At 37.4% G+C, this 26,672-nt stretch overlaps 1 protein-coding gene across 5 annotated transcripts in view; it reads left to right on the top strand.

The window, feature by feature from the left end:
• Positions 1–26,672, top strand: part of PCNX1 (pecanex 1) — a 212,978-nt gene that overhangs the window by 47,699 nt on the left and 138,607 nt on the right. For all 5 annotated transcript variants that reach the window (XM_043989028.1, XM_043989027.1, XM_043989025.1 and 2 more), the window contains exons 3-6: positions 9,637–9,742; positions 14,963–15,008; positions 19,169–19,258; positions 24,651–26,330. In XM_043989028.1, the coding sequence (XP_043844963.1) occupies positions 9,637–9,742; positions 14,963–15,008; positions 19,169–19,258; positions 24,651–26,330 (1,922 nt within the window). The remainder of the gene's footprint in view (positions 1–9,636; positions 9,743–14,962; positions 15,009–19,168; positions 19,259–24,650; positions 26,331–26,672) is intronic.

The raw sequence follows: 26,672 nt of genomic DNA, 5'->3' as shown, positions 1-26,672 counted from the left end.
GAAAATGATTGTTTCTATGATTTTTTCTTTGACCCACTTGTTTTTTAGGATCAGATTATTTAATTTCCCTTTTTTTGGTGAGGCATTTGGGGCTAAGTGACTTGCCCAAGGTCACACAGCTGGTGTCAGATGTCTGAGGTTGGATCTGAACTCAGGTACTCCTGAATCCAGGGCCGGTGCTTTATCCACTGCGCAACCTAGTTGCCCCTCCAATTAATTTTTAATCTCTTTCAGTTCATTATTGAATGTAATTTTTACTGCATTTTGATCTGAAAAGGATGCACTTATTTTTGCTTTTCTGCATCTGCTGGGAGATTTTTATTTCCTTTGTCATTTTTTGTGTAGGTCCCATGTAGTGCTGAGAAGGTTACTTCTTTCTATTGCCATTCAATTTTCTCCAGAGAGCTATCATATCTAACTTTTACAGAATTGTATTCATTTCCTTAACTTCTTTCTCGTTTATTTTTTGATTAGATTTATCCAGTTCTGAGAGGGGAAGGTTAAGGTCCCCTAGTAGTATAGTTTTATTATCTATTTCTTCCTGTAACTCATTCAACTTCTTCAAAAATTTAGATGCTGTACCATTTGGTGCCTATATGTTAAGTATTGATATGACTTCATTGTCTCTGGTACCTTTCAGCAAGATATACTTTGCTTCTTTTATCTCTTTTAATTAGATCTTTTTTTGCTTCTGCTTTGTCAGAAATTATGATTGCTACCACTGCTTTCTTTGCTTCTGCTGAAGCATAATAGATTCTGTTTCAGCTCTTTATGTTTATCTTGTGTATAACTCTCTGCTTCACATGTGTTTCTTATAAAGATATTGTAGGAGGGCAGCACAGTGGATAAAGCATTGTCTCTGGATTCAGGAGGACCTGAGTTCAAATCCTACCTTAGACACTTGCCACTTACTAGCTGTGTGATCCTGGGCAAGTCATTTAACCCTCATTGCCCGCAGGAAAAAGAAAAAAGTGAGGCTATTGTAAGATTTTGGTTTTTAATCCATTCTGTTATCTGCTTCTGTTTAACAGGTGAATTCATCTCCTTTACATTTATAGTTATTCTTTTTTTTTTTTTTTTTTTGGTGAGGCAATTGGGGTTAAGTGACTAGGCCAGGGTCACACAGCTAGTAAGTGTCACGTATCTGAGGCTGGATTTGAACTCAGGTCCTCTTGACTCCAGGACTGGTGCTCTATCCACTGTGCCACCTAGCTGCCCTACATTTATAGTTATAACTGTTTATTTCCTTCCATGCTATTTTTCACTTGTTCCCCCCCCCCATTTTTAGCTCCCACCTTTTCCCTCCTCAAAAGTGTTTTACTTTTGATCACAGCCTTCCCCAATATCCCTTCCATTTCATCACTCCCCTTTCCCCCTTCTATTATCCCTGTCCTTTTTTAACTTCCTTATAGGGTAAGATAGATTTCAATATCCAACTGAGTGTGTATGTTATTCCCTCTTTGAGCCATTTTTTATGAGAATTAGGTTTAACCTTTACCTGCGCCCCTCCAATTTTGTCCTCCATTATAATAATTCTTTCATGTCTCTTTTGTGTGGGACAATTTACCTCATTCAGTTTCTCCCCTTCTTCCATGCAATTTCTTTTTCTTTATTTTGTTTTTTTGGGTATCAACCCATCAATGTCACTTCATAATCTGCTTCTCTAGGATTTTTTTTTTTTCCTGAGACCAATTTACATTTTTCTTTGAAGCTTCACCTGTAGCCATTTTGTTACTATAGTCCTCCCCTATCATCATAGTAACTTTCTATGGTCAAACTTTTTTTTTTTGGCTCATTTTTATGCCTTTTTTTGTGAATTGGTGTTTTATGGGCTTTTTCCTGCACTGTCCCAAGTTTTTGTGCTGAGGCTCTGGGTCTTACTGGTGGCTTTCACTAGGCTGTAGGGCTTAGTCAATTTTTTTCTCTGTAGGGTAAGCTTCCCTTCTCACTGGTATTGGGGGGGCTTGGTCCTCCCTTTTGGCCTCCCCTGGGTGTGGGCTGGCCTTTTCCAGAGTTGGTGCTCTGTTGCTGGGTTGCTATAGTTAAAAGTCATTCTGGTTATTGTCCCTGGAGGAGGGATCTTGTTGCTGGTCCTTCTCAGGGGCAGTATCCTGCTGCTGTGTTGCTATGGTAACAGAGTCTCTCTGCTAGCAGGCCCTGGAGGAATAGTTTTGTTGCAGATCTGCCCAAGTGATGGGGCACTGTTACTGGTTTGCTATGGAAAAAGAGTCTCTGGGCTGGTAGGCCCCAGGAGTGAGAACTTGATATTGGCCAGCCTTGGGTAGGGCTTCACTACTGGTTAGCAATGGGGTCAAAGCCTGTGGTTTGTGCTGGGGTTGTTGTGGCAGGTGAGGGTTCTTGCAATGCTTCCCAAACTACTCACTTGCCCAGGGGACTGCTAGTTTCCACGAGGATGGGGCATCACTGGTAGATTTGCTCCAGGCTTAGAACCCTGCTTCAGGCTTCCTGCTGTGAGCCTAGCTACTGCTGCTGCTGTTCTTAGATCTCTTTTGCCTCCCACCCAGGTAAAGTAAACCTTTCTGCAGGGCTGGTGAGATGCTTCTCTGCCCCTGGAACAATTCTGCAGCGGTTTTCTATTGGTTTGGAGGGGAAATTTGGGAGAGCTTCAGAGGGTTCCTTCCTCACTTTGCCATCTTGGCACTGGAAGTCCAGTTGTATTTTGAATTTACAGTGTTTCTTATTTTTAAAAACTAGTTCATATTATGGACATAGGACTTGAAGGTATATAAACAGATAGGACATCTTATGGAGGCTTTAACTTTGATTAATACTACCTTGCTGCATTACTTGGGTTCAGTAAAGGGACAGACAGGAGAATATTTTTATAATTTCATGGCATCTAAAAAGCTAGTTTCCTTATTTAGATTAAGCAACTATTTAATGTTACTTTCCTTTAGCTTAGTATCTTAAGTGTTGAAAATAGCCCATTCATTTCATTTTCCTTTGGTTTAGGAAAATATAAAAACTTCCCCTTTACCTCCTTCTCCCTTTCTATCTTATTGTTACTTTCTATTCCATTCTTTTGTAATTAATTCTTTTGTAGCTTTTAAAAATTGCTGCAGTTCTGTAATTTTGGCAAAAAGATGTTTTATTTCAGAAGAGAAGCACTCCTAAAATAGGAATGATAGAAATATAAGCAATATATATTTTTAAAAGTCATTGAGTTTAAACCCTTTATTTTATAGATGAGGAAACAAGCACAGTTGGATTAAGTGACTTGCCTAGGATTATATAGCTATTAAGTCTCTGAGACTGTATTTGAACTAGGTTCTTTGCCCTCTCCTTTTTACCACACAGGCTCTAGACTGCTAGTGGATCTAAATCTTATCAATCTCATGTTCCTAGAGCCATACTCAAAGCTTACAATGGGAGAAGGTATATTACCACTTTCTAATCTTCAAGGTAGTGGGCCCAGCAAAGCAGCTCTTTCTACCACCCCCCACTGTATCTACATGTATAGATATCTGTATTTGCCTGGAGAGCTACTGTGGCTACTCCAGTCTCTACTGGTGGCCTAAAGGCTGCACTATCATGCCCCAGCTCTTCATCCTCAAGCTTAACCATTTTAAGTACTCTTTCCCACTTTGGCCTCTCCTTCTGATTGGATGACTCCTCTTAAATAATTTAAAAGGGGGGGGGGTGCCAAGACCAGCCATGTCTCATTTTTCTCTAAGCCACACTTCCTCCTTTGCTGTAGCCCAAGCATAGTACCTTTGTCTCTTTCCCTTGCCACCCTTCTCCTCCTCTTTTTTTTAATGTGTTATCTTCCACCCATTAGCATGTAAGCTCCGTGAGGGCAGGGCCTGTCTCTTTCTACTTGTATGTGTATTCCCAGTGTTTAGCACAGTTCCTGGCACATAGTAGATGCTTAATAAATAGGGTGGTGTCCCATGTACAAGGTGATATTTAATTGCTCCCTACACTTGGCCGTAGAGTGTGGGATGCCCTATTGAGGCAGCATAGATACAGTGTACCATAATCATTTCCTTTATGAATTTCATCCTCATTCATTGATTTCCATTTGGGGAACTGGCTGTCGAGGTTTTGTTGTTATTGTTGTTGTTTTTTTATCGGGGCCACAGCTCCTCATGTTAGGTACCTAAAAAGAATGGTCTTTTTCTGGGGTGTCTATAACTGTTTCATCTGGATTTGTACAAGTAAATTGTCTGTGAGATTCCCAAACTGATATAACTCTTCTGCAGAAAGATTTCAGTTGGATTACATCCCTACCAATCATTGTTCTAGTGACTTAACAAGGTCTTGTGAACTTCTGCAGCTTTATAATTCCTTGGTGGCAAAATACCTCTCACTCTTTGATCTTGTGACAAAAGAAATAACCTGCTGGCTCCCTGGGGCTTGCTTATCTTTGGGGGGGGGGCGGGGCAGTGAGGGTTAAGTGACTTGCCCAAGGTCACACAGCTAGTGTCAAGTGTCTGAGGAGGGATTTGAACCCAGGTCCTCCTGAATCCAAGGCCAGCGCTTTATCCACTGTGTCGCCTAGCTGTCCCTAGGGCTTGCTTATCTTTGCTCTTGATTTTCTTCACTTATACACCTGATAATTTCCATTGAAACCTCCTGGTTGGAGACCATATTTCCTTCCCGGGATCAGATTTCTGTCCATATAAGGATTTTCCCTTTCACTTCTGCTATTGTTGAAGTTCAAAAGTCTGTTTTCAAGGCATGGTCCTTAAAAACAAAGAGCATATTCATTACTAATTCTGGTCATTAAATATGTTTACTTTCATTTCCTTATGTTGGCAGTCCAGCTTTTTTAGTACCATTAACCAGAGGGGGAGAATTTTAGTCCTCATGGTATCTGTATTCTTCCTGTCACAATGAGAAGACTTGATATATATGGTCATATTGTGGCAGCCAAGGGATGCCAGTCCTCTGTGCCCTTTCTTTACTGAATTAGGTTCATTATGAACCAAACTTGTCAGCTACTCCAAACATCTTGAGTCAGGCCTGACTTTAGTCCAGTGGTATACAGCTCAGGATTGGAATAAAATGAGACCCTCATGGACCATCTAATATTTAACAAAAGCCATTTATTTGACAATAGCTTGAAAAGAATATTCAATAAGAATACAGCATTGATTCAGTTTGGGTATACTTCCCCTTCTACATTTCCTACATTGGAAGTTTTTGTAAAACTAGAGGAGTAATTTGAACCTTAGTCTTGAGGCAGATTCTCTTGCTTTTTTAGGTAGACATTCACCTAGCCTATGTGGAATATATGCTGCTTTTGCCACAACTGTGGACTGGTTTTTGTTTTTTTTTTTTAATAGGTGAAGATAACTGAAGCACAAAGAGTTAAAAACACTTATGATTTGTTTAGTGCTATGCAAGTCAAAGTTGCTCACCTTATTAGATATCATTGCCTCTTTTTAAAAATAAATTTTTATTCATTTTGAGAACTATTTTTTCATATTCTTTGACCATTTATCCATCTGGGAATGGCTATTAATACTATATATAATTATTGTTTATATAGCTGTGATAACAAGCCCTTACCAGAGAAATTTGATACTTTTTAAAAAATTACCATTCGACCACTTCTCTTCTTATCCTATATGCGTTTATATGTCTATCTAAAAATATTATGGAATTACAGGGAAACTTGCTTTATACTAAAAAGAACTTACAAATACAGTAATACGTTTTCTCCTTGCTGTAAGTGAAGAACTCCATGTATCCCTTAATGACTCATTATGGTATGAAAGTAACCCCGTGTTCATACCAAGCTGAAAAGGCTTTCAGTCGAGGCTTAATGATGGATATTTTATCTAATAGTCAGCCAAAGCAGATTTGGCAAACCAGAAGGTTAGCCAACAAGTGATAAAGTGATATACTCACTCATTCATATTTCTCTCTCTCTCTGTAAAATAAGGCTCCTTCAGTATAGAAGTATAAGTGTAGATCACAAAAATAAATGGAATCTAAAACTAGGATGTTTCAGTATACCTCATTACCTTATTAATGGCACTGTAGTTCAGTTGAAAGAATGTTAAACCTGGAATCAGAAGACTTGAATTTGAATTTTGACTCTACTTCTCAGGACTGTGTGATTTTAGACAAGTTATTTAATCATTCTGCATCTTAGTTTCTTCATCTCTAAAATGGGGGTAATAATACCTGTAATATTTACCATATAGGGATGTTGTAAAGATCAAATGAGATGACACATATGAAGCTCTAAAAGACAGAATTGTATAAATGTAAACCCTTGTTACGGTTTTTCTTTATGACTAAGGTAGCAGCAAAAAATTGTTTCCATAGAAGTATGCAGAAACTCTTATTCTTGTTTGATATGCTTGTCCATATCTTTTCTCTGTCCTTTTTATTCTTTACAATTCCAGTGGAAACAAGATTAGGGAATGAAGTCCAGTGCAGGTAGCAGCCACGTTTCTGGTTACTTAGCACTAGTATAGCTTGTGTGGACTGGGAAATTGAAAACTTTGATAGCAGCTGCTACTTTAGTATTAGATTTTTTCCCCCCCTTAAATATCAAATAAAAGATAATGTCCATATACATTGTAGAACAGAAGGGGGAGATTACACCTGAATTTGTGACTCTCTATTATGTAAAGCTTGCTTTTCTTTTTAAGTATATAGTAAGTTTTTCATATAACTTTATAAAAACTGCCCTTCTTGCCTTTGATTACTTCTGGCTTTCCTTTAAAAAAAATCTTTTTATAAACATCCCTAGTTTCCCTCTTCTACCTCCTTCTACCCTATTCAAAAGCAAAACAAAAACATGCATATTCCCCAAAATGAACTATTACATTGAATACAACATTAATTTTGTCCAGAACTATGTTGAATCCATCACCTCTCTGTCAGGAGGTGGGTGTCATGTTTCAGCAGCGATATTCTGAAATTGCGAATAATCACAACTAGAGTGCTGTATTTCTCCATTGAACTTTTTAGCCCTTTATAGCCTTTTCTTGACTTTTGAGATATTATTTCAGACAATCCAGTAGGATTTTTTTCCTGTGTGGGCATTCCTAGCTGTTAAAACTTAAGTTTCCTTCTTTCTCTCCCAAATCTATTAGGACTGAACTAAGTGAACTTTCTTTATTAGTAGATGGTGTTCAACATGACACTTTTTCATTTTACCCTGAAGTATTTTAAACTTCAGGTATTAAAATTAAGTTAGTGTCAGGGGCAGCTAGGTGGCGCAATGGATAGAGCACTGCCTTGGATTCAGGAGAACCTGAGTTCAAATCTAGCCTCAGACACTTAACACTTACTAGCTGTGTGACCCTGGGCAAGTCACTTAACCCCAATTGCCTCACCAAAAAAAAAAAAATGACAAAAAAAAATTGTTAGTATCCATAATTCTGTATGACATATTTAATGAAAACAAAAAAGACTGCTGTAGTCTTTTGTTAATAATAATAATAATAACAACAAGTAACCTTTATATAGTTCTTTAAGCTTTGCAAAAGGCTTCACAAGTATTATCTCATTCTTACAACAATGCTTGAGAGAGAGAATGGATGCTGTTATCTTCATTTTTTTTTTCCAGTTAAGGAAACGGAGGCAAATAGTTTAAGTGGCTTGCCCAGGGTCACAGTGTCTGAGGTTAAATTTGAACTCAGATCTTCCTGACTCCAGGTCCAATGTTCTCTCTACTGGGCCACCTAGCTGCCTAGTCATCCTAGGCTCACACATTGGAATTATACTTCCTGCTACAATGTAGACCTGACAGTAATCTGCTAATATTCTTATTACTAAGCATAATTTACTTTGTACATCTACCGTTAGACAGGAAAATAATATGCAGCACAAGGTGAAGAAGCATCATTTGGCGGGGGGTGGGAGGTGGTGGTGGTGGAGGTATGTATGAGGCAGTTGGTGTTAAATGACTTGCCCAGGATCACACAGCTAGTGTCAAGTGTCTGAGGCTGAATTTGAACTCAGGTCCTCCTGACTCCAGGACCCATGCTCTATTCACTGTGCCACCTAGCTGCCCCCCCAGAAGCATTGCTCTTGTTCACATGCTGCTGCATGGGGCATAAGAAGTTCTGCTAATTCTGCTGATTGTTTTCACCTCACATTTAACTTATTTCTTCCTAACTCAGCCCTCAGTGCAGCAAGGTGATTCTTTCACTCCTCTCTATTTGATTTTCTTTCCCAGTAGCCACAGTAGCTATTTCAAATATTCTTTTTCTTTCCTCAAGCCTTCTTCTACCCACCCTCAGCTGAGACCCTTTCTTCAAAATGAACACTTTACCAAAATAAATAAATAAATAAAAAAATAAGTGTTTACTCTGAGAACCCCCACATCTGATAATCCTTTCTCATCTCACAATGCCTTGACATCGTCCCCTACTATTTCTTTTTTCGTTGTAGTCTCAGCTGAAGAGATGGTCTTTCTCCTGACCAAAGTCAACTTTTCTCCTCTTCCTTTATGTTCTCCTGTCTTTTCCTACAGATTGCCCTCACTGTCATCTATCTAGTCTCTCTAATCTTCAGTGTCTCCCTCTCTTTAGGAGACACTTAATTAAACATATCCAAAATATCTCCTATCCTAAACACACATGCACACGCACACGCACACGCACACGCACGCGCGTGCACACACACACACACACACACACACACACACACACACACACACCCCTTTCTCTTGAACCTACCACCTCTACTAATTATTTTTCTCTATCTCTCTTCCCTTTTACAGTTTAATTCCTTGAAAAAGCTGCGTGCATTTGGTGTTTCCACTTCCTTTTGTCTTACTTTCTCTTTAACCCCCTGCATTCTGGATTCTGACCTTATTATGCAACCCAAACTGCTCTTTCCAAAGTTAGCAAGGACTCCCCAATTCTCATGCCTGAAATACATTCCCTTCTTCCTTCTGACCTTTTGGAATCCCTAGTTTGCTTCAAAGCTCAGCCTGTGAGTCGCATTCCATTTTAAGAAGTCTTTCCTGATTCCCATAACTTCTAGTAGTACATCCCTTCTAAAAACTATCTTGTATTCATTTAGTATATATCATGTAAGTATACGTTGTCTCCTACATTGGAATGTAAGTTTTTCAAGGGCAGGGGATATTTTGCTTTTGTCTCTATATCGCTAGCATAGAGCCTGGCTCATAGTGGGTACTTAACAAATGCTTTTTGATTGTTCATTGATTCTTGAATCAAATAAGTTGAAGTTTCTTTTGCAGATCATGGCTACTGTGTTTGGTATTTGATTCTTTATGTGTAGGCATTATATCCTGTGAACAATACTCTTTCACCTCATTTGGCTTATTGGTAATTAATTATTGTAGTTTCCAGAATTCCCATTATTTTAATTAAGGTAGGATTCTAATGTGTTAGGAAAGTAGATTGGTTTAATGGATTCCTTATATATTATCAGGCTATATGTTTCTGACAGGAAATAATAACATGTCAGACTTAAAGTATAGGATGGATTTTTTTTTTAAACTACTTTAGTATGTAATTACTAATACAGTCATTGGAAGGCCTGAGGTTAATGGGGGGAAATTTTTGGCCTATTGTGAAATAAGTAGGTAAATTTTTAAGAATCTAGCAACCATCAGCATAAATAAATCACATATGTTTTGCTCAAATGAGGTTTTTTTTTCCCACTTTTTTTCCATAGTGACCCTGGTGGAGGTATTGAAATGTCTGAGTTTATTCGAGAGGCTACACCCCCAGTTGGTTGCAGTTCACGAAATTCTTATGCTGGTCTAGACCCAAGCAATCAGGTAGGAGCCTCTCCTATTCTTTATGTTGTCATAGTATATCTGATGTGCCTTTTACTTTCACTTGATCTTTGTTTGACTAGTAGATTAAACTTTTGTGGGCTATTCAAAAGCTTTCTATTTATACTACTTTTATTTCTAATGGACTTTCATATAATCTTGTTTTACATAATATCCCACTCAGATAGACATCAACAAATCAGTAACCCTGTTTTAAAGACGGTAAAACCAGAGGCCTGGCATGTCTGTTGTCTTGAGACCAGCCTAAGTTTGCTGAAAGGCTTGGCATATAGGTGACAGTATTTATCCACAGCAGTTTCCTGCTGGAAGTCTCTACTTAGATGTTACAGTCTCACTTTAAACTAAATATGACTAAAACTGGATTCCTGATCTTCTCAAAGCCAGTTCCCCTATTTTGTCGGTGGAATTATGACCCATTTTATCACCGAGGTCTGAAACCTTGTATTCATCTACAATTTTTGCCTTCTTCCTGAGATTCCTGAAATTACCAAGGCCCTTTGATTTTTATACAGTCTGCCCCTTTCTTTCCCTTCTCATTGCTGTCATAATATTCTAGGCCCCTGTTTCTCTATGTCTGTACTGCTGGTCCAATAGTTTCCTAATTGGCTTTTCCATGTCTTCAAGCTCTCTCCACCATCCAGCCTATTTATCTTAAATTTCACTCTACACTATCACTCTGTACCATTCATTCCCTGCCCAAGAATCTTTACTGATTCTCATTACCCATTGAATAATTGCCTAAATTCCATACTCTTCCCTTGAATCAGGTCCTCCATACTCTTCTACTTATTTTCAGCATGCTTTGATGACTTGCTTATACTTAAGGATTTATCCTGCTAGCCAAACTAATCAGTTTGTTTTTAAAGACACCATGTGCATTTTCCTCTTGCCCCTTTATCTGTAATGGCCTCCTCTTCCTATTTGTGCCAAAGTCCTTTTCTCCCTCTAATACCCATCTGAAGTCCTACCTCCTCTCCTACTCAATGATGTCTTTCGAATGATCTTAGCCTATGATGATTATTCTCTCCTCTGAACTACTGTAAGTTTTACTCTTGATTCATTTGACACTTGTCACAATCTCTTGTTTTTATTTGTTGGTTTTGTTTTTGTAATCAGATTGTAAGCGTCTCAAGGAGAAGCACTGTAGCATTAGATCTTCTTGGTATCCCTGGCCCATAGCAGAATCCTGCACATAATAAGCACAGAGTGGCTGTTCATTGGTTATATAGAGCTGTAGGGACTCTCGAAACCTTTTGGTACAAACTTCTTCTTCTATAGAAGGGGAAACTTGAGACCTAGGACAATTAAGTGACTTGACCAAGGTCACACAGGTAGTAAGTGCCAGAGGCAGGAGTTTTCTTGTTATAAGACCAGAATATTACAGGTACCTTGAGCTTAATAGACTGGAAAAAAGTGCTAGATTTAGAGTCATAGAACCTGGGTTTTAATCCTTCCTCTGCTACTGTGTGGCTTTGGTCAGGTTACTCAGCTTTTCTGAGTCAATCTCAGTTTTCTCATCTGAAAATAAAGGACTTAGATTTTATTCTTTATAGTCTCAGCTCTAAGTCCCATGACTCTGTGCCCAGGGCTTTTATTACTTGATACATGCCAAGGAGAGAGCTGTCCTTATATCTAATGAATTAATGTCACTGAAAGCTATAAAATGTCATAAACACATAAGATGTTCAATTAAAATAGATTTCATGATTTCTGATTATAATTAAGTTCAATAAGATGGACTGAATTAAGGAATTTGTATTTCTAGTTATTCAACAAAAACAAGTGGGAAAATAATCTCAGTCAGCAGTATCTCTTTTAGTATTTGTATTTCATCCCATATATTCATTACAAGTAGATCAAGTGAAGGGAAGAATATTGTTTTGTGAGAGATACTTGGATGTAATTAGATTGGTACTTATTTTTTAAAAAAGAAATATGGTAAAGAGGAAAGCATTACTCATTCTTAAATTTTTTGTTTTGGTGGCAGTTGTTCCTATCTTATCTTTTGTGGATAATAAATTGGTAATTAGGCTTTTGGTCTTTGAATGATTAGAAATTTTAGTTTCTTTGGAATTTGCAGGGTCAGGCTCTTTATTGAAAAATGTAACCTGTTTTTGACTACCCCAGAGACAGATCTACATTTATCTAGGATTTGGAGAGGAGCCTATGCTTTTTTCATTTGTTTCAAAAATGAAGGATCAGCATTGGTCCCTGGAAACTGCCTGATGACTTCATATCACAAGAGCTTGTTCATTGTATTCTATGGAGATACTCCAACTCTGAACACTATTAAGAAAAAACACCTATTTTTTTTTTAAAGCAATAAATCTGAGGGGCAGCTAGGTGGCTCAGTGGATAAAGCACCAGTCCTGGAATCAGGAGGACCTGAGTTCAAATCTGACCTCAGACACTTGACACTTACTAGCTGTGTGACCCTGGGCAAGTCACTTACCCCCCCATGGCCCTGCCAAAAAAAGCAACAAATCTGATTGGAATGGGGGAACTTTTGAAAGCTGATGTACCTTTTAGATTTGTGGTTTCAGATTTTCAGTTATTTTTAACTAGACACAATTGACATACTCTTATTGTTTTCCTTAAGCAGAGCTTGGTGCTTTACTTAGATTTTTTTCAGTTGTTAATCAGTTCATAAAATAGGAAGAGTTATACACCAGAGTATACCCAGTTATACACCATGAAGGCCATTTTAGAAATATGTTCAGAAATTTGTTGTCAGACCTTTTGTTTTGAAAAGGGTGGGTGAAGTTTTTACAATTGTGACTTTTTAAAAAAAGTCTCTTCCCTCAGATTTTACAGAGGAAGATAGGACTTTTTTTTGGGGGGGGGTTCTTTTTTTTGTTTGTTGTTTTTTTGTTTAAGTGATTTGTCCAATATCACAGAGCTAGGTAGTAGAAAAATAGTTCTAGAACCCAGGTACCTTGAACAAGTATAGTACTTTGCCCACCGAATCACATTTTTTCTTTCTTTCTTTCTTTTTTTTTTTGCAGGGCAGTGGGGGTTAAGTGACTTGCCCAGGGTCACACAGCTAGTAAGTGTCAAGTGTCTGAGGCCGGATTTGAACTCAGGTACTCCTGAATCCAGGGCCAGTGCTTTATCCACTGCGCCACCTAGCCGCCCCCCACATTTTTTCTTAAAGTATTGTTTTGCTTTTTCTTCCCTTCCTTTTTTGTGATATAGTTGTGGTTACTCTCAGGTGCTTTTGTCTGGTGGAAGATGGTTGGTAAGAAAGGACTACATCTAAGAAGGAAGAATTGTAGAGAAATAATTTTATGATTGCTGTTTCAGCTTGAGAACAACTGAGGATCTTTTTCTTACATACTGCCTGGCAATCACCATATGAAATTGTCTTAATAAGTTACCTGTATGACTTATCTTGTATAAGAGTAGGATGTACATGAAGATGGACTAATCTCAGAATTTCATAGTAATATCTATAAACTTGCTATTTCTTTAATTAATATGCTCTTTCTAACCAGCAGCTATATTTATTATGGGGCTGGTTTGAAGAAAAAATTGTGCTAAAGCCTGAGAATTATGGTTAATGTTAAAAACAGGAGATCAAAATAATAAGTTGTGGTGGTCTTATAAAACTTCATTTTGGTTAGTCTTTTTCCGGCTGTTTATTTTTTCTATTTAATTATGAAGATGATAGTCATTGTTCAAATGACTAAATTTTCAAATTTTTCATGAATGTTAATTCTGTGAGTGCATTAAATATTATTTTAGAAGAAAAAAATTAAGGCTCTTTAGTTCTCCTTTGGTGAATCTGTTTGAAATTATGTTTGTAGGAGCAGTTGCCAAGAATGTTGTTTAATAGCTCCACTGTTATACTTTGTTTTCTGGGATGAATTTCAGGATTTCTTGTTACTTTCTCTCTTTATAAAATTCTCGAGTTAATGTAATAATTTTTTACTGTAAAACTTTAAAAGAGGTTTCATATCCTTTTGGGGGGGCGGGGCAGGGCAGTGAGGGTTAAGTGACTTGTCCAAGGTCACATAGCTAGTGTCAAGTGCCTGAGGCTAGATTTGAACTCAGTTCCTCCTGAATCCAGGGCTGGTGCTTTATCCACTGTGCCACCTAGCTGCCCCTTTATATCCTTTTTTACAATTTTTTTTTTTTTTTACTAAGCAGAACCTATCTTCCCATTATCTTCTCCCCATCCCCTTCCAGTTGGAAAAGAAAGAAAATCTGAGCCCCTGTAAGAAATATGTATAGTTAAACAAAACAATTTCTTTCATTGGCCATGTACAAAAAAACATATGTCTCAGTTTGCCTTCTACCTCACCTCTTTATCATGAAGTAGTTTTAATATCATCAGCCCTCTGGAAATAGGATTTGACATAATGTTGATCAGAGTTCTTAAGTCTTTAGTAGAAGTTTTATATACTTTTGATTAACATCACTAAAACTAAGTTCATTGATCACATTTTTAATTTTTTTTTTTTTTGGTGGGGCAATGAGGGTTAAGTGACTTGCTGTGGGTCACACAACTAGTAAGTGCCAAGTGTTTTGAGGCTGAATTTGAACTCAGGTCCTCCTGAATCCAGGGCCAGCGCTTTATCTACTGCGCCACCTAGCTGCCCCTACATTTAAATTTTTAAAAAAATATTATATATTAGACCTGGAAATTTCTTTTCTTAAAATTGCTTTTAACTTTGGTTATTTTCAATACCATTTAGTAGGCACTTAAAATAAATACTTTGTTAGTCCAGCACAGAGATAAATACATATTGAAATAGTCTTTGTAAAAGTCAGACTTTGGGGCAGCTAGGTGGCACAGTGGATAAAGCACTGGCCCTGGATTCAGGAGTACCTGAGTTCAAATCCGGCTTTGGACACTTGACACTTACTAGCTGTGTCACCCTGGGCAAGTCACTTAACCCCCATTGCCCTGCAAAAAAAGAAAAAAAAAGTCAGACTTGAATATCTTTGTAACTTGCTGTAGGATATTTAGTTTTCTATACCCCAATTTCTGAGTACATTATGGAACATATGAACTTTTTAGTTATATACACCCAATGTTTGTTTTACTTTTTCACTCAAAATAACATAACAGTTTGCTTTTTTTGGGTCAAGATAAGAATGGTTGAAAGTACATATGGATCATATCAATATGGAGTTCATTAATCTATTGCTTTATAAAATTAATTTGTTTGAAAATTAATAATCATGTTTTGTTTCCAGATTGGGTCTGGTTCACCTCGACTTGGAACAGAAGCAACCATTAAAGGTTAGACTTTAACTTAAATTTGAAAATTATCTCATTGTTTCTGTTTAATTTTTTCTTATCAGTCAATCATAAAACATTTACTGAGACTTGGGGATACAAGAAAGGCAAAAAACAGCCCCTGCCCTCAAGGAACTTACATTTTCATGGAGGAGACAACATGTAAATAACTGGGTAAATCCAAGATCGATATAGACTGGGAAATGAGCAAGGGGGCGGGTGGCACTGGTAAAGGTCTCCTGTATAAGGTGGTGTTACTGACACCTCGATATTCTGAAGGCTTCCTAATTTCGTAAGTGCTCATTGAAACCTTTCTGTGCCTTCTTACTCTCTGATTCTTGTTCATGTCTTTCCATAATTTCTCTGTAGAGATTCATCTAATGGGCTGGAAGCTTTCTTCTGTTTCTCTTAATATCTTGGAGGTAACTACTGTAACATTTAGGCTGTTCATCTATTGCCCTTTTTTTGTGCTAAATAACTAGTCTACCTTTTCCCAGTCAGAAATATCCTCATGTAACGATTGGAATGACGCCACCTGCTGGATACTTACTGTAGAAGAGTTCTGCCCATGAAGCGAAGGTCTTTGAGGGCAAGACCAGGAGTCTTTTCTTTGGCGGGGAGGAAGTGACGCAGACTAGTGGGAGGAGGAAGGAAGAGACTGGCGCTGACTCTGGGTCTCTTTCCTGAGGACGCTGGCGGAGAAGGGAGCTAGAAATGTGCTCTCCCTTTAATAGATAGGAATCTAGGCCTTTCTCTCTCTCTTTACCAAATTCTTATTCTCCTTAATAAATGCTTAAAAGTCTAACTCTTGCTAAAGCTTGTAATTGATTGGCGACCACTCATTAGATATTTTAGACAGTTTAGCTAGAATTTTAGCCCTTAACACTCAGTAACATCTTTCGTACTGTCTTTCCATCAAAAGTCATTCCTTATCATGTTTTGCAGCCTGCTTAATCCTTAATATTATTAGCCTTTGGGTTACTTATTATTTTCATTCTTTTCCTGAGATAGTGGTATTTCATTATTGTAGAGCTCTATTACACCATCCTTGGAGGAGGGATAAAATATGTCACCTCTAGTATTTATGTTAAAGAGAAGGCCTTTTGCACCAGAAACTAATTTATAATCTATACATGATGAACTCAGCAATGAGCCAAACCAAGGATTGAGTAGATCAGGCTAGCTTATATTTGAAAAACTATAAGATGCTTTTAGTGATTTCAAACAGCTTGCTGGTAGAAACCTTCATCTTTTTAGCACCACTATTACCCTACAGCTATTGTTTAGCTGTATAATAAAATAATGAAACCAAGAACTATTATTATAAGTAACTCAAGGCAACGGAACAATGCACATGAAACTGAATGGGTAGTCCGTCATGATATTACTTCCCCTCTGGTTGGATTATTTGGACTCATTCAGTGTACTGCCTGTCCAGTTGTATATATCATAGTTTATGCAATATATGTTTTCCATCCACTTATGTTTAACCATCCACGCTAAGAAATAATATTTTGCTCTGCTGTAAGGTAGTCTTAGAGAGTTTTGAAGACCAAGCTAATTAGTATATCTCATCTTAATAGGAACATTCAGGCACTGCCACTATTATTAGGGAATCTTTTTTTATTTTTTGGCACTATGTTTAGAACATTTTCCATGACACCTTAAGGTTAACATCTCTCTCTGCTTTGATGTCAATAGTCAGTGGATTATTCAATGAAGGTAACTATATAGTCACATTTGATATAATTTTATATTTTCATAGTGTTGTATAATTGTAAAAGGTAAATGAAAGATACTTTGTATGACAGGTGCCTTATGTTTTACTAAGTCATTTAAAAAAATCAGTTAACAATTGGCAGATCTGATTCTCCATGCCCTCTCAATCAGTTGTGCATTATTTATTTATTTATTTTGGTGAGTCAGTTGGGGTTAAGTGACTTGCCCAGGGTCACACAGCTGGTAAGTGTTAAGTGTCTGAGGCTGGATTTGAACTCAGGTCCTCCTGACTTCAGGGCCGGTGCTCTATCCACTGCGCCACCTAGCTGCCCCCAGTTGTGTATTTATAATGATATAGTCTGCTGTAGAAAAAATTTCTGTGCCAATCCTGCCTGTTCCTCCTCATATTTTCTTCAAGGATCCACTTAATGTGTGTGTAGATAATTCTTTTGAAGATCTTATGTGAGAAAATAAGAATATTGGTTAGTAGTTGCTTGATGTTATCTTTGTTATCTTTGAGGGATAAAAATCATGTCTATTCTTTAAAAAAATTTTCCTCTCTTTGAGATTCTGTTCTGTGAAATTTTTTTTTTTTTTTGATGAGGCAATTGGGGTTAATTGACTTGCCTAGGGTCACGCAGCTAGTAATTGTTAAGTGTCTGAGGCCAAATTTGAACTCAGGTCCTCCTGAATTCAGGGCCAGTGCTCTATCCACTGTGCCACCTAGCTGCCTCTCTTTGAGATTCTGAAAATTATGTTACCTCTGGTACAGATTCTTACATATCTATTTGCTTAGTTTACTGGTATAATGGAAAGATCACTGAATTTTAAATTTGAGGTCCTAGATTCAAATTCCACCTCTTTACTACTTCTATAATCCTAAGGAAGTCATTTAATCACTCTGGATCAGTTTCATCAAATGTCAAAATGAGAGTTGAACTAGAGGACTTAAATGGCTCTTCTAGTTCTAAATCAATCATATTATTCCCCCTTCCTCCCCTCCCCCCCTCCCCCATTTGATATTGTTTTGTTTTGGGGGGGGCGGTTTGGTGAGGCAAATGAAGTTGCCCAGGGTCACACAGCTAGTAAGTGTCAAGTGTCTGAGGTCAGATTTGAACTCAGGTCCTCCTGAATCCAGGGCCAGTGCTCTCTCCACTGTGCCACCTAGCTGCCCCCCATTTGATATTAAGTACCATTGTTACTTTCTCTTGTAATGCATGAGGGTACTGAGATGGTAAAGTTTGAAAATTTGGTTGTTCCACTGTTCTCACCAGCAAAAACTGATCACTCAAAAACCTGGTAAACCTGTACCATCTACCAAAACAAATGGCATCTATTTGCTGTACTCTTCCTAATTTCATCTATATTCTCTGGAAGATTTTTTTTGGGGGGGCAGGGCAATGAGGGCATCTAGCTGCCTCCCCCCCCCTTTTTTTTAATAGTATGTCTGAATCTAGCACCAAGGTTCTTGCAGGCTTATTGAAAATATTGATCATTAATGTGCTAATTTAGGTTGAAATACATTGTCAGAATCTTTCTTCATAGTGGATTTTTAGACCTAATAATTTTATAGAAAATAATTTTTATTTTAGAAGTTGATAAATTAAAATTATGCTATTCCAGGCCAGCTAGGCAGCTCAGTGGATAAAGCACCAGCCCTGGATTCAGGAGGACCTGAGTTCAAATCTGTCCTCAGACACTTGACATGTACTAGCTGTATGATCCTGGGCAAGTCACTTAACCCTCATTGCCCTGCAAAAAACAAAACAAAACTATTCCCGTTTGCATAAACATGCCATAAAAGTGTGAATGTATTGAACTTCTCTAATAAATTGATTCTTTTGACTTTTCTGTTTAATTTGTGGAGCTGGAGAAATTAAGCTTTTGTTAAAATCTGAGTTTTGTTTTTAAGATTTGTTTTAGTGGGTGGGCATTTGCGTTTTGTATTACTGGGGTGAAGTATGGCAGATTAGATTACTCAATTTTAAACTTCTAAATTAAGAATACAAAATAGGGAATGGTGGTAAGGGAAAAATAATTATATATGCTACATTTTTCTTTTTCCCTTTGTTCTCCTTTACATCTTTATAGAAAAATTACTATTATTTTAATAGCTTTCCAGTTGTGAAGTCCTTGTTTTTTTTTTTTTTTACTATTAGTAGTTTAAAAGCAGTTGGAAAATTGGTATATTACAAGATTATTTAAATGTATAAGAAATAGCAAGTATTTTATTCCAGATATTTAATTTCTTGGCTTACTGGCATATTAGGAGTTCAGAATCTCACAGTTCATCCATTTTTTTTAACTTTGGAATTGAATGATACCTTTGGATAGATGCATAGTTACCCATATATTCAGTTCCTTAGTCTAGCCAGGAGGTATAGTTTTTTCTTTTAAGACAATAAACACCCTAATGTGTTTCTTTTAAACTTTTTTTTTTTTAGGAGATACTGACACTGCCAAGACTTCCGATGATATTAGTTTAAGCCTCGGACAGAGTTCTAGTCTGTGTAAAGAAGGAAGTGAAGAACAAGGTGAGATTCTCTTGTGCTTAAATGTTCAGGAATCTGAGAAATCAAATAAAAAATCAGTTAAGTGTCTACTACAAGCCAAGCATTGGCTTATAGTAGTCACTGGAAAGGCAGATAGAAAAGTGTGACAGTCCCTGCCCTCGGGAAGCTTCGATTTTAGTGGAGGAAACAACACATATAATGCAGTGGCTTCTGAGGAAGGAAGTTTTCATCTATGGCATCCTAGGAATGGTGAATGGAGCTGAATCAGAGGACCCTTTCCAAAAACAGTGGTAGCATCGATTTAATCATTGCTTCCTGAGAAGAAAGTAGAAGGGACGGGGGGGAGGAGGGAGAGCTCTAGGAAGTTATTTGTGCAGCATTAGGGCTGATGGCAGAGTGTCATGGGGGAATGGAGTTTGAAGCTTGGTCCTGGGCCAGCCAGATAGAGTGGGATAAGTGAGTTTGCATTCATATGAGTACTCAGCAACCACCAGGACAAGTGAATTCCAAGACAGAGTTGGAGAGCTGAGTTCATTGACTCTTTTCAGGATGGTAGGGTGGTCTTTGACTATCTGGTCTCCAGGAAGCTGTTCCAGGTGGTGAAAAGGTGAGCTGTGTTAGGAAGGTGACAAAATATTTGGAGTGAATGATTGAATGTTCATGAATATTATTTTATTTTCACAGAATTCCTCTAGAGTAGGAATTGACAGATAAAATATTCTTGTTTTACACGTAGAAAATCTGTAGCACAAACTGATTAAATGACTTTCCCAAGGTCATACATAGGAGGACTTGATGCCTTGTCTTCTACCTTCAAATTCTGTATTCTTTTCATTAGTCTGTGGATGATATGTAATGGAAATGTAAGATAGCAAAATTTATAAAGCTACTAAAAGTCCTTAAATTTGGATAGTTTGAACTCTATCAGTTATATGTAAATTTTAAATTGCATGGATGTTATTGCCAAGTTCTTCCAAATGTGCCTTCTTATTAGGAGGCAGCATGATACTGTGGACACATTGCTGTCTCTAGACTCCAGGGACCTAGGTTCAAATCTTGCCTCTTACTACCTAATTGTTTGTGTGACATACATCTTGTTCCTTTATAGCTTCTGTGATCTTAGGAAAATCACTTAAAAAGAAACTGAGGGCCAGGGAGGTTATCTGTTAAATGAAGGAGCTGAAGTCATTGGCCTTTTGAGGTCCATTCTAGCTCCTGTCAGTGATTGTATAATGTAATTAGCATTTAGGATTTGACAGTCAGAACAAAAGTTTCCAGCTTTTATGGAACTATAGCAGCTTGTCATCAATATTTTTGATACCCCCTGTTTTAGAAATTCAGAAATCTTAGAGGTCACCTAGCCTAGCCTGTATCAGAACAAAAATCCCCTTTATAATAGCTCCCAAAGGGTTCATTGTTCCTTTAAAAGAAAAAAACCACACACACCAAAACCAAGCCTCTTGAGATGGAGAATTTATTGCCTTTTGAGGCAGTCTGTTTAAATAGTTTGTATTTTTAGGTAATTATTTTTTACATTGAACTGAAATCTGCTTGCATGTAACTTTTACTCCCTTGTTTCTAGGTTCTTTCTGAGGCCAAGAAAAACAAATGTTATTACTTTAAAAAAAAATTAGTATTTTATTTTTCCCAATAACATGTAAAATTAGTTTTTAACATTTATTTTTAAAACTTTGAGATCCAAATTCACCCCCCCCGCCCCCGTGAGAAGGCAAGCATATAATTGCTTTTTAAAAATAAGAAATCCTTTCAAATATTTAAAAACAGTTATCATGTCTTCTCCCCTCTTCCTCTCCCCCCACATCTTGCCACCTACCCAGGTCTTTTTTTCTGTGTACATCCTTGGTTCTTTGCTCTTATGGCATGAAATCCAGACCTTTTACTATCCTGGTTCATCTCTGGACACACTAGCCTTAGTCATTTCCCTTCTTAAGGAGTACCAAGAACTATTTTGAATATGATGTTCTAGATGTCGTCTGACAGAAGGTCTCAGAACAGCAAGACAAATGCCTCTCTTCTTTGGGACACTTACCTCTATTATTGAACTAACAGTTTGCTGTAGAACTTTTACATGTGATCTACTGTCTACCTCCTCGTCTTCTACTTGTACAGTTGATTTTTTAAAAACTCAAGTCTAGGACTTTATATTTGATGTATTTATAATATATTCGTGTTAATGTAGTGATAATACTTAAAATGAAGACGATACAAACAAGATAGAATGTGACAGGCACATAGTAAATATATCAATTATAATTTATAATACTGTATAATAAATTTATTACTGTTACATTTAGAGTCTTATTTTATTTATTTTGTCTTTAAAATCTTTTTCGATCTTGACTCAGTTGCCCACGAAGTTATTCCTCCTACCCTCATTTGTAAATTTTGAAAGCATGCTATCTATATTAGCATCTAAATCATTGAAAAAAGTGTTGATTGGAACGTTTCTTTTTCTTTTGTTTTTTGTTTTTTTGTGGGGGCAATGAAGGTTAAGTGACTTGCCCAGGGTCACACATCTAGTAAGTGTCAGATGTCTGAGGCTGGATTTGAACTCAGGCCCTCCTAAATCCAAGGCTGGTGCCACTGTGCCACCTAGCTGCCCCCAGCAGTGGTTTCATAGGATATTTTCCTTAGAATTCAGTCTTAATTACTATGATGTGGGCCTAGTTGTTTAATTATGAATCTAATTGAGCTAATGTATAGCTGATGTTTCTCCATCTTTTCACCAAGATAAGTATGAGATACTTAGTGTGTGTCCTATTGAAATCTCATTATGAGTAATAGTACAAAAAGTACAACCAAAAAAAATTAAAACCAATTACAACCAAAAAATTGTAAGGCATTGTTAGTGGAGGCATAGTTTCCAGAACCAGGAATATATTACCCTATTCTGACTTTCAGTCCATTAGAACAGTGGTGCCAAAAGTAACAAAATGAAAATTTATAGGATAAATATACAATCCTATAACTGAATTTGAAATCAGTTGTAGAAGTATAAGGTAGGGAGAAAGATGTGACTAGAAAAAGCACCCAAGGGTTCTGCAGCTATGACAGTACATGTCAGCATGTCCATGTTGGCAGGTAAGAAAGCTCATTTGACCTTCAGCTATTTATTCATAGCAATATGGTTCTTTTATTCTAGAAAGAAAATGGAGTCCCACTGTACTGTGCTCTGTTCATCTAATTTTATATATTATATATTGTTGTATTATTTTCTATTAGTTTTACTAAATTTTTAACACTTTCTGAAATTAAGATTTTTTTAAAATAGTCTGGAATTTTTTTGTTCCAATTACTAAAAATAAAATCTCTCCGCCCTGCCCCCCCCCCCCCCCAGTCTTTTCTTAGAGCCAGCCAATGGTGCTGTAGAGTGCTGGACCTGAAATCAGAAATAGCTGAGTTCAAATCCAGCCTGAGGCATATACTAGCTCTGGGACCTTGGGCAAATCACTTAATCTGTTTGCCTCAGTTTCATCAAATGAGATAATATTGTAAAGACTTGGCACTGTGCCTGGCACATAGTAGATGCTATATAAATGTTTATTCCCTTCTTTCTTTAAACACACAGAGAGTGGCTCAGATGAACAATACCTATTAAATGGGTGAATACAAAGATTTATAAAGATTTATAGGATACAGATATCTTTTTCTTAACCTTAGGGCTTGAAATGGTAATTGGCTAATCTGAAACCTTTTACCAACCAAAGTGAAGGGGTTTTATTTTATTCTTTCTATGAGTTTTCTGTTAACTACAAGGAAAGGATTGACCACTGTATCATAATATTAAAAAAAGCCACACCTGTTTTGTAGCATTCACTAAACTTGACAAAAGTGATTTGGAGTACATAATTTAGAGTTTGAGGACAATTTTTTTTCCTGTGTACACTGGGAATAGAACAGGGAAGATCTGGTATATGCTCTGGTCAAGAGATCTAGGTTAGAAGCATGGGATTCAATCGTTCTATAGATGAGGAGACTGAAGTTTTAAGGGATGAAGTGATTAGTAGTGGTTAAACATCAGAAAGACTTACTGGTGTTAGGATTGACAAATTCAACCTCTGCTGAATTCTTTAAAAAAACAAAACAAAACAAAACCCAACAACAACAACAAAAAAACCAGAATAGCTTTAAAATTTTAAAAGGTGGTGGTTTATTTTTAGACCCATCTAAAAGTAGGAAAATGGATTAAATGATCTTTTAAGACCTGTTCTACCTTAGTTCTTCAAGTGTGGCACAGTGTGGTACTGATGAAAAAAGGCTGGGCTGTCTTTGGAGTTAGAAGACCTGGCTGGTTTCACATCTTGACTATACCCCTGGTTGTATAACTGTGGGAATTTAGCGAAATCATTTAACCTTTGGCTTAGATTGTTGTTCAGTAGTGTCTGACACTTCATAACCCCACTTGGGGTTTTCTTGACAAAGATACTGGAGTGGTTTGCCATTTCCTTCCCCAGTTCATTCTACAGATGGAGATACTGAGGCAGACAGGTGAAGTGACTTGCTTAGGGTCACACAGCTAGGAAATGTCTGAGGTCAGATTTAAACTCAGGAAGATGAGTTTCAGCACTCTATCCACTGTGCCACCTAGTTGTTAAGTAAAATGTTGCCTTATATAATCACATTGCCTTAATCCAGTTGCAGTTATGGTAGATTAATAGTAAAATATGTTTTCTCTTTTATAGCATTTAAAATGTCTATAGCTTTGCATGGAGTAAATTGATGAAAATTATTCTGGTATTTAGTGTATGTCATATACATGTCATGAATATTTATTTATTTCATATAATATGATAGAAAGATTTATTAGTAATAGCCTTATTTAATTTTAACTTTGTGGAAGATGAAAATGATATATTCAGATATATTCTTCCCTTTTGTTTATGAATCTGAGAAGTGTCCAGCTTATGTTAAATAGGGTGACAAATAGAAGCTGTGATTGGTTAGTCATCTTCCCCTTTTCCTCCTGTACTAAATAAATAGCAAGACTATTTCATTAATGACCTTTTAAATGTACTGGCCAGGTATTGTTAGACATATATTCTTCCATTTCAAATGATTCCTCTATTGATTTATAAAATGGCCTTGATATTTCAGAAGAATTCTGAATTATGTTTATTCTTTCACTGAATCTACTCAACTCTTTCCAGGTCAGTTAGTTAAGCATATAGATGTGATTTTTGTCTATTCCATCCATAGAATGGTTTCTTTGTATAGCTACAAATTAGGAATCAAGGCTGTAAATAGTGGGTGGCTGGCAACTTGTCACTGAACTACTTAAGAAATTGTTTATACTTGGTTTACTGTACATTAGGAATTCCTGCCATTGCTAAGCATTAGAAAGCATATAACAGATTTATGTTAGTTAACCTTTCCAAATATGTGTTTGAAACAGATTTGGCAGCTGATCGGAAGCTTTTCCATCCAGTCTCCAATGACTCCTTCATCTCTATCCAGCCTTCATTATCTTCCTGTGGACAGGACTTACCAAGGGACTTCAGTGACAAAGCAAGCTCCCCGAACCACCACCACCATGTGGATCAGTCTCTGTCTAATGCCTGTGACACAGAAGTGGCTTCTCTTGTGCCATTGCACTCACACTCTTATAGGAAAGATCACCGGCCTCGCGGTGTTCCAAGGACCTCCAGTTCTGCTGTAGCTTTTCCAGATACAACTCTAAATGATTTCCCCCTCTATCAGCAAAGGCGAGGTCTGGATCCAGTCAGTGAGTTAGAAGCTTCCAAACCTCATTCAGGATCCAAAGAATCTTTGGGAGAAAATTCTTGCTTATCTGGGGATTTGAAAAGCTTCAGTCCACAGCCCCCTGCAAAAAGTGGAAAGAACAAGCCTTTGAAAGCAGACAAAAGTGTAGACAGCTTAAGAAGCCTGAGTACAAGGAGTAGTGGCTCAACAGAAAGCTACTGCAGTGGAACTGATCGGGATACGAACAGTACCATCAGTAGTTATAAAAGTGAGCAGACAAGCTCAACACACATAGAAAGTATCTTATCAGAGCATGAAGATTCTCCTAGAGGAGGGAAAAGAACTTCTAAGAAAAAAGAGGTCTTTGTTAACCAAGAGGAAGATAGTAGCTATACCAGTGATAAAAGGACTAGCAGTGAAATGACTGCTTTGGAATTGAGTACAAATAGTGGTGTACAGGAAGCCACGGATTCCAATGCCTTAGATGATGTGCAAAGTCAGAAGGGTCTTAGTACCTCTGCGTCTGAAGAAGCTAATAAAAATCCTCATGCAAATGAATTTACTACACAAGCAGACAAGACTGTTGGAAATACTGACAAAAGAGAGGAGCAGAGCGATAAGTCAGCTGTTTCAGTTGACTCAAGAATTTGTAAAGATGTTGGTGGAAAACAAAAGGAAGGGGATGTGCGCCCTAAATCCTCGAGCTTAATCCACCGCACAGCCTCTGCCCACAAGTCAGGCAGGAGACGGACAGGAAAAAAGAGGGCTAGCAGTTTTGACTCAAGCCGTCACAGGGAATATGTTTCTTTTCGCGGCATATCAGCTACCAAACCTCACAGTGCTATATTTTGTCATGATGAGGATTCAAGTGATCAAAGTGACTTGAGCAGGACTTCAAGCATGCAGTCAGCTCACCAGTTTAGCAGTGATAGCTCTTCCAGTACCACTTCCCATTCATGTCAGTCTCCTGAAGGAAAGTACAGTGCTTTAAAGACCAAATACATTAATAAAGAAAGAAGTGCTGATTCTGAACATACACACAAGGGTTATATGGGTCCTGAAGGAACTAGCAAAAAGCGGACATCACGGCGGACTAATAGCACAAATAGTGCCAAGAGTCGTGCCCGAGTATTGAGCCTGGACAGTGGTACTGTTGCATGTTTGAATGATGCAAATAGGCTAATGGCACCAGGGAGCATAAAACCATTAACTACTTCGAAATCAGATCTTGAGGCCAAAGAAGGAGAAGTACTAGATGAACTATCTTTATTGGGAAGGGCTTCACAGTTAGAATCAGTCACTCGATCTAGGAATAGTTTGCCAAGCCAGGTTACTTTTCCCGAAGGGGAAGAGCAAGATGCAACAAGTGGAGGTAAGTAACTAAACTACAAGAAGAAAATTTTGCCAAGTGAAACTGCTACAGTGTATTACTGAGTAGTGTTACTTCATGTTATGTTTCTCTATATTCCTGTGCATTTAGACAGTTAAAAATGGAGTTTGGTCATATGCCATATGCTGCATTTGTTATAGACACAAGCAACAAATTGCTTTTGTAATTATTTAATGAAAATAATTTTGAATCCATTATTGATGACATTCTTTTCCTAACCAGTGGTAATGGCTTATTACATTTAGCTGTTGTGACAGACTGGTCTTTTCTTTGTATAAAGTAAAGATGATTCATTCAGACATTTGGGCACTTTAACTATATTGC

The sequence above is a fragment of the Dromiciops gliroides genome, chromosome 2 (assembly GCF_019393635.1).
Source record: "Dromiciops gliroides isolate mDroGli1 chromosome 2, mDroGli1.pri, whole genome shotgun sequence".
In the NCBI taxonomy this organism is placed as follows: domain Eukaryota; kingdom Metazoa; phylum Chordata; class Mammalia; order Microbiotheria; family Microbiotheriidae; genus Dromiciops; species Dromiciops gliroides.
Note: the sequence above shows the minus strand (reverse complement) of the source record. Positions and strands in the feature narration are given on the sequence as shown.